Source organism: Macrobrachium rosenbergii, chromosome 13, assembly GCF_040412425.1.
Source record: "Macrobrachium rosenbergii isolate ZJJX-2024 chromosome 13, ASM4041242v1, whole genome shotgun sequence".
Taxonomy (NCBI): Eukaryota; Metazoa; Arthropoda; class Malacostraca; order Decapoda; family Palaemonidae; genus Macrobrachium; species Macrobrachium rosenbergii.
The window spans coordinates 20,576,399-20,588,917 of record NC_089753.1 but is presented as its reverse complement, the minus strand read 5'-3'; the positions used below and the strand labels follow the sequence as shown (position 1 = coordinate 20,588,917).

Sequence of the window (12,519 nt, the reverse complement as noted above, 5' to 3'; positions counted from 1 at the left end):
CGTGGTAATGACGACAGCGATTGGGACAGGTGGGTTTTTTGCTGATATTAATAAATGAGACTACGTATTTTTTTCATTCATGGTCGAAATTGAGAGAGATTCTAGAAAAAGGTTATTGTAATATAATTATTGACCTGCAAATTTGATTGTACTGATAATACCTATGTAATCGTATCTTTTTTTTTATCTTTTATCATGCAAAATAAAAAGAAATTTAGAGGCAGTTATATTTTTTGGTGACCAGAAAATTGTAGTAAGTAATTACTTAATAATAACCTCATCTGTATAATTATTGACGTCAGAATTAGATTGCAATGGTAATACCTGTGTAATCGTATCTTTTTTATCTTCTACCATGCAAAATAAAAAGTATTAGAGGTACTTATATTTTTAGTGACCAAACTAAATTTAGTAAATAATTTTTGAATAATATCCTAATCCAACGATTTTTTATAATACCAAAATTTTAATGACCAAAAAGTTGTATTAAAATAGTTTTTTTTAGTGATATCCTATTACAACGATAAGTAATGATGTCAGAGTATTTTTTAAAAATGCATAAATTAAACCATCAAACGCTCCGACACAAATTAGTTTCCCGGTCGAGAAATTGTTAGACTTCCTCCGACAGTGAGAGGGAAAGATAAAATAATTTCCAGGCATCTAAAGTCAGTTACATCATAACAGATTTATAGTTTATATATAAAAAAGGGCAGATGGTTAGGGAATCTCTCGCGCTTTCTGTTGTCACGTTTTTCACGGTAGCATTTTGCAACGACATTTTTTTTCTATCTTTTTTTGTGGGGGCAGTCGACAGTCCGTAACTTTGTTTTTTTTTTTAATTAAGTTTTTCTAGACTTTCTCTTTTGCTTTCCATTTCATTCTGGTTGGTAAATCTCTCTCTCTCTCTCTCTCTCTCTCTCTCTCTCTCTCTCTCTCTCTCTCTCTCTCTCTCTCTCTCTCTCTCTCTCCATTTGCTATGTTTCAGTCAGGTAGACCTCAATGTATATACTGTATATATATATATATATATATATATATATATATATATATATATATATATATATATATATATATATACTGTATATATATAATATAATATAAAATATACATACATACATATATACACACCCACATATATACATGTATATATATAGACACATATGCACATACTAATATATATATATATATATATATATATATATATATATATATATATATATATATATATATATATATATATATATATATATATATATATATATATATATATATATATATATAGATATCTTTTCCTGTAATACTACAGTGTAATATGAAAATAAGAAAGGCCCATAAAACACTATTTGACATTGTGAAACCATATATTTCAGGCACTTGTTTCTGTGCCCCTGTTCACTAGTAAATATGGACAGGTGAAAGTTACAATGGTATATATACAAAAACATGAAGGTGTTAGCGCCTTGGGCCTCCGATGTTAAGAAACGCCACCTCCCTTAACATCAGGCTAAACCACACCTTTTCATGTTTTGTATGCCTTCTGTTCCTGTTTTTCCACCTAAACACAAACAAGTGCACATATGGTTTCAATCTAAACAATTGTTTATAGACATATATTTTCATATATATATAATATATATACATATATGAACACGTGTATATATACATACATACTGTACATACATATATACAATGTATGTGCGTGTGTGTGAGTATGGTGTGTGTGTGTCCCTCTCTCTGTATGTACAGCTCATGGAGTATGAATGAGAACTGTGTATTCTTGCTTCAAGTTCATTTTCCTCTCCATCGCAAACAACTGAGCAGAAAAAATGTCAAAATTCCTCTATAATAATGTTTCATATCTTCAAGGTAAATTACCGGGAGACATAGAAGAGGTAAAAGGGAGACACTTTGATACAAAGAACCAAACGTTATTATTTGTTTTTTCAGTTTTTTAAACCATTCCCTCTATTATTTATTTGTTCACCACGCTGCGTTTATGTTCACTAGCATTTTATTATTACCTTTTTTGAAGTTATCTATATACATATATATATATATATATATATATATATATATATATATATATATATATATATATATATATATATATATATATATATATATATATATATATATATATTTTAGAGGCTATATATATATACACATATATATATATATATATATATATATATACATATATATATTGTGATGTATATATATGTACATATATGTATATATACATATATATATTTATATATATATATGTATGTATGTATATATATATATATATATATATATATATATATATATATATATATATATATATATATATAATATACAAGTATATATATAAACACACAGTAAAATATCTCAGGTCACTGATTTTACATCCCAGTAACTCAAATTCATCCGCATACTGTTGTCAGTATTAGCACTGTTTAACCATCCATCTTATAATTTTTTTTTACTTTCATAACGAACGAAAACAGAAAAAGACAAAAAAAAAAGGAAGAAAGAGGGAGGGGCAAAATCACACGAAACTACAGCTTCACTGAGTACCGTGATATTGCGTTCAATCACTTCCTTGGTTTCTCCCGTTTAGTTCCGCGATAAAGATTTTGACGGCTATGCTCCTCTCTCTCTCTCTCTCTCTCTCTCTCTCTCTCTCTCTCTCTCTCTCTCTCTCTCTCTCTCTCTCTCTCCAAAGTAGGTGGCCTATAACGTCGGCGATTTTCCCATAGCCTTAGAAAGCTTGCTCGTCCGACCGGGGCTCTTCGACGATCCTCTGATGAAAGATATGGGTGTCTTTCGGTGAAAGTTCCTTCCTCTCCGCGTCTTTGATTACGAGGCTGAGATTCGGATATAAAATGAGAGAGAGAAAAGAAGAGAAGACAACCTAATCAGGTCAGTAAATGCAAGAGAGAGAGAAGAAGAAGGAAAAGAAGAAGAAAAGAAAAAATGTGATCCAGTAAATTAGAGAGAGAGAGAGAGAGCGAAAAGGGTCCTGTAAACAAGAGCGAGAGAGAAACAAAAAGGGGTCCAGTAAACGAGAGAGAGAGAGAGAGGAAGAAAAAAGCGTTCAGTGAACGCAACAGTCCCCTACTGTAGTAGAATCTTAATAATCTGTAGGGACATAAAAAACGCCTCTGTAAGCGGTAACGCTACAGAGCGCAGAATTATTATGCCCTTTTTCCTGGGTGTGGTCGCTCTCTCTCTCTCTCTCTATCTCTCTCTCCCCCCTCTGTCTATCTGTCTGTCTATCTTTCTATCTTTCTTAAGCCCTACAGCTTCCTCCCCTGCTACTTAAGGCATCACGCCCCTGTCTGCTTAACGGAGAAGAGGATAAATGGGGATGGAAGAATAGCCATGAAGAGGAGGAGGGAGACCAGTTAAGTGAAAGAAAGTACAATTGGCTATCAAATACCAGTTTAATGGCAGACCACTGAGGGCTGATTAGCAGCTCTCTAGAGGAGCTGGCCCGAAGAGTTAAGACTTGTTTTACGTGGCTAAAGAACCGATTGGTTACCTAACAACAGGCCCTACACTTATTGTGGAATCCGAGCCACATTATAACGAAATGAATGTCTATCGCAGAAATAAATTCCTCTAATTCTTCATTGGCCGGCCGGAGAATCGAACGCGGGACCAGCAGAGTGCTAGCTGAGAACGATACCTCCCCCTCCAATGAGGAACTACTCGGTTATGAAGTAAGAGCAGATGGGATAATGGAGTAATTAACACAGAGAGTCTGAAGAGAGAGGAGAGATGATGGAATAATTGACACAAAGATGATAATCTAAGAAGAGAGATGAGGGAGAATGGAAAAAGAGAGTCAGGATGAAACCAGTAGGAAAGACGCAGATGATAATCAAGGAAAGGAGCTTACTGTATAAGGAAGTACATGAAATAAACTTGAGTAATGGAGTGGAAGCAGAGAAATTAATGGAGGATCAAGGAAAAGACGTAGGAGGAGAGGAAATAAAAGGGTAACTAGAGGTAGGGACGAGATAACAAGTAAAGACTGGACTAAAGGAAGTTGGAATAGGGAAAAATTCAATAAATTACGCGATGACAAGACTAACTGAGGAGAGACAGAGACAGACAGAGCGAGAGAGACAGACAGACAGAGACAGATAGGGAGAGACAGAGAGACAGACAGAGACAGATTTGGAGAGACAGAGAGAGAGAGACAAAGAGGAGAGAGAGAGAGAGGGAGAGAGAGAGGCTTTCCGTTTTGAGGAAACGCTAACGCTGATCCACTACTGAGGGAATAAAGCCACCTTACTGAGAGAGAGAGAGAGAGAGTGTTCACGCATTCGAGAGCCCTCTAATTGTGAGAGGTGGATTCGCTGCACTTAATTATATCCGTCTTGTGTTACGGTTTCCTTAATTCTTTGTGATTTCCAGGTTGCTTCCGTAGGTGTCTGCCTGTTATCTCTCCGTCTGTCATTTCATCATTTATTTTACCGGATTGTCTGTCGCCTTTTGCGTTCCTTTATTCAATTTTTATGTTTTTTTTTTTCGAACAACGCGTAAAGGAAAGAGGATATTCAGTTTGACCTGTATAATATTTTCTCTCAGACTTTTTTTTAGACAATTTTTTTCAACTATTTATATATTTCTTCATTCTTGAGCTATATCTATACCAATTTATATATCTATCTGTATATATGTATATACGTATGTGAATAATTATATGTAAAAATATATATATGTGTGTGTGTGTATATGTATATGTATATATATATATATATATATATATATATATATGAATGTGTAAATCTGCATACAATATGGATATATAATATATATATATGTATACATGAATGTGTAAATATGCATACATATATATATATATATATATATATATATATATATATATATATATATGTATGTATATATATATATATAATATATATATATATATATATATATATATATATATATATATATATACTCGTATATATATATATAACGTTATATAAATCTTTAACGTTATTTGTCTCATATTTGTCTCTGCCTCAGAGGAATGTCAGCAGGAAATGATTCTTCCTTCTTGTAAAAAAATAAATAAAAAAAAGATAAATTATCGTAAACGGAAGTCTATTTAACAGAAATTTCGGTTTAAGGAAAAAGCAAAATTCAATTCGATTTGAATTCAATATCCAGGAGATGGGTGTACTTAAACAGTGTTTAGTTTAAGTTTTGAAAATTTCTAATATGTTCAGTTTTTGCGGAAGTGTTGTGATTGTTTTGTTTTTAAATTTATTTTCGTTATTTCTCTTCATTTTGGTTTAATTTGTCTGTTCTTTTAGTGTGAAAATTAAATTTTTATTTTTTTTTAAGATGAAATGAATCGCAAGGTATACAAAATTATAAGAAAATATATTTCTTTTATTTTCTATGGTGCATCACTATATTATGACCGGAAATAATGAGTAAAAAAGCCACAATAATGCTTTTTACTCAATATATTTCTTTCTATATATAAAATTAAGGTGGCCTTATACCAGCACATCCTTGTGCATTCATAAATAAACCACAATTATTTCTTATTTTTTCTTTCTATAAACATTCTGACAATCGTAAGACGATGACGTCATCACTCAAAATAATTTTCCTAAGTTCCTTTCAGAACCCACAAAAAAAAGGGGAAAAACTCCATCATTAGTTAAAGAAACGTCTCGCATATCAAGGTCATTACCAAGCGGGGTTTGTCCCTGGATGTGTGCGTCCTCAGATATTGCTTGATCAGTCAATCCGAGCTAGAATTATTATTATGATAATGATCATGTGGCGGTGTTATTTTGCGTTGCTGAAGATAGCCATGTTTTTAGTTTTTTTTTCAGTGTGGCATTGATAATAATAATAATATTAATAATAATAATAATTTTAATAAGCATCAGTGTGGCATGAATGTTACTACATGGATATAATAATAATATTATAATATTATTATTATTATTATTATTATTAATATTATTATTGTGTGTGTATTATTATTATATTATTATTATTGTGTGTATTGTGTGTCACTATCATTTTGGAAATGTAACAGACCAAATAGGCGTAATAATAATAATAATACAATAATAATAATAATAATAATAATAATAATAATAATGTGATGATTATAATAACTATTAACGGGACGACTTCATGCAACATCACCACCACCATCATCATCATTAACCTCGCTCTTTGTGACACCAAAGTGGCGAAGACGAAAAATGCAAAAACCAGACGGAACGTACATGCACACTCGCCTTTGTTCAGCGAATTCAAAACACAAGACTTGAGAAGGCTGCTGTTATCTCCGCTCCCCAAGGCTATACATTACATTACATTACATTACATTACATTACATTACATTACACATAATCCCTCCGGCGGGCGTCATTCCGTTGTAATGAAAAACTCGGTCATAATGCGGCCGCAGCCATTATATGTACACTCGCCATTACGCTTGTCTTGCCATTTGATTTTCGAGTTTTCTTCATCGTGTTTTTGTAGTGATACGCGTTCTCCGAAGAGTGTCATTGGGGTGGCTTGCATTGACACTTTTTGGGTTGCTGTGATGTGATGTTTCTTTTTGTTGTGTGTGTGGGGTGTGTGTTGTGCGTGCGTGTGTGTGTGTGTGTGTGTGTGTGTGGTTATGGGGATATACATAACCATACAACCATACATGCCTATATAGACACTCATGTAATTATATATACATTACTTATATATATATATATATATATATATATATATATATATATATAGTCATGCATAAAATATACTCTGTATGTACTTTTACATTATGTTATGCATGTATATATATATATATATATATATATATATATATATATATATAAACATATATATATATATAAACAGTCATACAAATATATATGTATTTTTTATTACATTATGCATATATGAGTGTGTGCGTGTGTGTGTATTCTGTGTATATAAGTGTGTGAGCGTGTGCGTATTCTATGTACATAGATGGACAAATATGAAAGACTAGCTCGCTGTCTTCACATATTTAATATCGTTTAATATCAGCTTGTAACTCCAAAAAAACAATCATTGCTCAAACTTGCAACAGGTCTCAGGGTTCGTATGTCATGGGGAACGGGCAAGAGTTAAGCTCTTGAGCTACCGAAGTGTCCGAGTAGTTCCTCCTCTCAACCATTGATCTCAAAACCATTCGCGAAGGAGACCTTTAATTCCGAATGACAATGCCATTCAAACTTCTGACAACCAAAGACTGTACTTGGCGGTGTTCGGTTCCCTGAGAAATCGGCCAGAGTTCTTCTTCTTCTTCTTCTTCTTCTGCTTCTTGCAACAGCAGAGACTACGTGTAGGCTGGGCGCCATTATCATCGTTGCGTGGAGAGATCCGTGACTGACTGACGGCACGCAATCGGACGTTGGTCCCGTTCGCGTATCTTGGGCGTATCAAGGAAGTGACTCCTCGCCGAACGGTCTTCTTGGGCGCTGCTGCGCGGTTTTGCTTCGGAAGGGCCCGCCGATTGCCTCCTTCCTCCGCCGTTAATGAGCCCTGACAGGCAGCCATAGTGCTGCCCTGTTCTCTCCGGAATGGGTGGGTTTTGCGGAAGGGTTGCCTTACGGTTAGGCAATTTATGCGTAAGACGTTATGCAGTTATGTCGTAATTTACTATATATTTATATATGATATATGTATATAAATTATATGTATATAATATATATATATATATAATTATATATGTATATATATATATCACGATTAGATGCAACATCAAATAATCATCACTTAAAGTAAAAATTGTTCAGAGTAAAGATTCATATGAATATGTATGTATATATATATGTATATATATAATATAATTATATATATGTATATATATAATATATATCTATATATACTATATATATATATATATATATATATATATATATATATATATATATATATATATATATATATATATATATATATATATATATATTTACGATTAGATGCACCATCAAATAATCATTACTTAAAATAAGGAATTGTTCAGAGTAAAGATTCATATGAATATGTATATATATATATATATATATATATATATATATGTGTGTGTGTGTGTGTGTGTGTGTGTGTGTGTGTGTGTGTAATGCTGTCTCAGTTAACAAAACCTCACAAGATTTAGATACATCTCAAAAGATAAGACTGGATAAATATGAGGTAAACAGTAGAGTTAAGGAAAAGAAATAAAATTACATGGCAAATGATTAATGGAAGCTGAATCTTTCAAATATTTAGGAACAGTAATATATCTACTGCAGGTTCTCTCGAATTAAAATTAGGTGAAAGACTTGAAAAAAAAAAAGCAAATTTAGACGATGGTCAGGCTGAATAAGGTTTGGAAATTAAACAGACTGAGATTGCATACTTAAGTACGTATCTGTGTGTGTTCGGAACGATCTGCATTTTAGCATTTAATTCACACTTGGTTCCTGGTTCCTCTTTCCGCAAACACAGTCACGGCGGACACACTACGCTGTTCGTGTAGGTGCAGAACTATTTACTGTTATGACATTTATTCAAACTGACACTGAATCCACTCGTTGTTTACAGGTTTAATCGTCTGTAGCTTTACTTTAATACCTCATCAGACTGTTTATTTTAATTCTTGAACATTGCCCTTTTTGCTGCAACAAGAACCCCGAGAAGTTTGAGATGTTACTAATCTATTCCTTAATTCCATCCTCAGTCATTTGTTTACTTGTGTCTTCTTCCTTTTAGGTCGTAGGAGAGAAGGTCCTGACCCCAGCGGAGGAACGGCTCTTCTTCTCCAGTCGGAGCGGCTATGCGAGTGATGCTGACGGCCTGGGTGGTGAGTTCTTTCTCGCTCTCTCTCTTTCTCTCTCTCTTCAAAGAAAATGTTTAAAGAAAATGCAGCTTCACTCTCCTCTGTCCTGAATTAGAAACAGCACTTCATAAAGGCTGAGACATTTCTCTCTCTCTCTCTCTCTCTCTCTCTCTCTCTCTCTCTCTCTCTCTCTCTCTCTCACTTGTTCTCTGTCGCTCTTGAGACGTAATTCATATTGATTACGTCTTTCCTGTCCTTTGTTTATTTGCTTGTACGCATTTTGGAGAGAGATTTTATTTTATATTAATATTAGCTTTAAGTACCTAGATAGTTATTACACTTAGATTGACAATCTCTAGTTTTTCTTATCATTATTATTATAAATAAACTACTTGTGAAATTAATTCAACATTTTCTTTCAAAATATATGGAAATTATTACAGAGGATTTTAGAGAGCTTACTAAGGCCTTGAAAGCTGCCCTTTGAGATTATGACATATTGCAACAAGAAAAATTGTGTCATTTATTTCTCACTTCGTTTTTGTTCTTGTTGTTTAACAGGCATTTGATTATTTAATATTCTGTTGCATTCTAGCTAACATTTCTAAACATGCGATCTTATCAAGTAACTTTCTCCTTTCCTCTTAATAAAGTTAACCTCACCACATCTTCTGGGGAAGGAATCTGAATGTATGAAAGGGATCCCACTTTCATTCTGTACCTTTTCTTCTTCATCTTTATTAACATATGTAATAAAGCTACGCCGTTCACCAGCATTCAGCAAAGAGAAAATCATTGGTATATTGGGAAAAACTCCTGGCCGTGTTTCAGCATCCTTGGGTAAAGAAACCCAGTGATATTCAGATATGTATTATCTATTGGCATTCAGGTGCTTCCGAACTTTTCATAATTCATTTCAGTCCAGAGAAATACTTTCTAACAAGTGCAAGAGTCTTCGAGTACGAACCGATAATGTACTTTTATATAACTGAGGTTTCTTTACCCTTCAACTTCTTATAAAATAAGCAACGTGAATAACCAGCATTTAACTCATCAAGGCTAGCGTTCAAAGAGTATTAAAAGCTGCTGTAAAAATGTATGAATATTTTACATCTTAGGCGTCGCACATTACATAAGCGACCTGTAAGTAAACGCATAAACTCGGACTGGAAGCGATTCCATAACAAGAGCAGTGCTTCACACACGAGGCGCAATGGTCCCATAATTTGTAGCTATTTGCGACAGGAAATTTGGCCCAGCTACTTGTACTACAATTGAGGGAAATTGAGATGTACCGCCTGATAACTGTGCTCGTCATTAGTCAAAGGAAATAAACGACAGTAACCGAAATGACAGTAACTTTTTAGTGTTAAATGGCGTGGCAAGTTGGGGGCGATCACCAAAAATTTCAAGGTCAGTAGGATAGTATTTCATTCCGATTGCCCACGGTTCTCATGACTTGGGGACTGTGGTGGGTATACCCTCGGGGTGTGGGGTGGAGTAGATGAAAGAGTTTTGTGGGGTTGGGGTTTGGGTTGAAACCCCTGAACTGCTGTCTCGCTTAGCTTCTGTCTACGAGGTTCGTATTTTCCTTTTTTCTACTTTCCTCGGGCCTGGGCTTGAAAAGTGTATTAGGTTGCTCGCCCCTTCATTCCTTGCATTTGTAAGGAAATCTGCTTAACCATCCCACATTCAGCATTCTTCTTCTGAATTTGGTGACAGCGCAATGTTGTCAACCCGTCAGGCGGGCGGAAAAGGACACTGTACTGTAGGTCTAGCTAAACTTAAGCTACAGGTGTACCACTCTTTCACTGTCTAGGTTTCTGTAGCCGATGTATAAAGAGCTGGTTTTAACTGAAGGTGCACTGGATACCCCGTAGCAACTACTGTTCTTCATAGATCTTGTCTATAGGTGCACACTAAAGTTCTAACTGTGAAAGTCTCTGATTTGGAAGAGGGATAGCACTAGCCATTCGATCCCGTCGAGGCAACCAGTTTAAGTGTACACCAGGAGCAATGATGCTCGATGAAGTCATTCATTGGGTTCTTGGCGACAAAAATAAATAAAAGCTCCTGCAGGACATCAGCAAATTCCTGAAAACCAGCTTGTGTGACAATCTCCCTCATCAGTCAATCAAAGTTGCTTCTACCGGCAACGTTCGTGTCTCATACTGTCATGTCATCCCAAACATCTTGCGCTGATTTACGATGCAACGGCCTTGGGAACGGACTGAAATCCTAATTTGTTCTCCTTTCCACTCCTGTCAAGCATAAAGCATCCCTCGTGTAGTGAAGCAAGAATTCTCTTCAATTTCTCAGCCACCGGAAAATGTTCACAGCCATCGCTGCGCTGTTCTTGAGAAGGTCAGGGGAAATTGCAAGGATAATTGAACTCTTAGGAATGGCCGGTCGGTGTTGTCATGTCTCCGGATTATGGCACTGATGGGAGGGGGAGGAGGAATTGTGGCAGAGTCCTCGTACATCATCATGACCTTCTGGTTTATTGAAATGTGTCTCGTTAACTGCACCACGCGTCAATTGCATGGTCGCCATAGGAGAGAGCATACAAGGACTTTTAGAGGAATGTCAAGAGAGAGAGAGAGAGAGAGAGAGAGAGAGAGAGAGAGAGAGAGAGAGAGAAAACTTTAAATCACAAGAAGGACTTTGTCCAGAGAGAGAGAGAGAGAGAGAGAGAGAGAGAGAGAGAGAGAGATTTTGTTCCCCCGCCCCCAACCTCACACACACGGAAAGAGAAATACCTTTAGATTTCACCCTTAATGATGATGTCAATTTATTTCGATAGATTCTGTCCGAGGTGTCAAAACAAAGCCATTCCTACTGGGGCGAGGTTTCGTTTACCATTGTTATCACCATGGCGTCTCCTCAAGGCCGGATTTTTTTTTAAAACCAATTTGTTAGGACAGTCTTTTGTTTTGTTTTTCCGCTGATCTCCATTTCATTCTTACCGTCCCAAGGACAGACTTTCCTCCAAATGAGACGAATCACTTTGGGCTTCCTGTTTTGCACTTTGACGTTTTCGTGTACTTCTTGTCGCTGTCTCTCGTTTATTCATCTCTCGTTGCTGTCAGTGCTTCTCACGTGGTGCACTGCAGTCTTTACTTAAAGGTTCTTTGCAGCGTCCCTTCGGCCCCTAGCTGCAACCCCTTTCAGTCCTTTTACTGTACTTCCATTCATATTCTTTCTCCCATCTTACTTTCCACCCTCTTCTGACAACTGATTCATAGTGCATCTGGGAGGTTTTTCTCATGTTACACCTTTAAAACCTCTTACTCTCTATTTTCCTCCCAGCGGTAAATGACCTCATAGGTCCCAGGGCTTGGTCTTCGGCCTAAATTGTATATTCTTCTTCTTCATCTCTCGTTGCAGTTCCAGAATACGATGTCTTCGAGCCTCGGGTATCCTGGGGCGACCGTTACCATGGCAACCGCAGTAGCAGCAGGAACAGCAGGGAAACTCGAAGTATCGCCGAAATGCCCCGCCTGCAGTTTCAGGCTCTCGGAAAGTTATTTAATTTTAGGTGAGCTCTTACTTACTAACGTGTTAAAAAAGTGTGAGTGGTTTAACAACTGTTGAAATTGTGATTGTTCAGAATTTAAGCGTGTTCATATTCTGAGTGCTTCCATCACCAAAGTAAATTTTCCAAAATATTCACAAAAATTTGAGTA

General features: G+C 35.5%; 1 protein-coding gene across 6 annotated transcripts in view; it reads left to right on the top strand.

Annotated features, from left to right (window-relative positions):
- LOC136844973 (A disintegrin and metalloproteinase with thrombospondin motifs adt-1-like) overlaps positions 1-12,519 on the top strand; it is a 74,854-nt gene that overhangs the window by 32,824 nt on the left and 29,511 nt on the right. For all 6 annotated transcript variants that reach the window (XM_067114446.1, XM_067114447.1, XM_067114442.1 and 3 more), the window contains 2 exons: positions 8,767-8,857; positions 12,221-12,371. In XM_067114446.1, the coding sequence (XP_066970547.1) occupies positions 8,767-8,857; positions 12,221-12,371 (242 nt within the window). The remainder of the gene's footprint in view (positions 1-8,766; positions 8,858-12,220; positions 12,372-12,519) is intronic.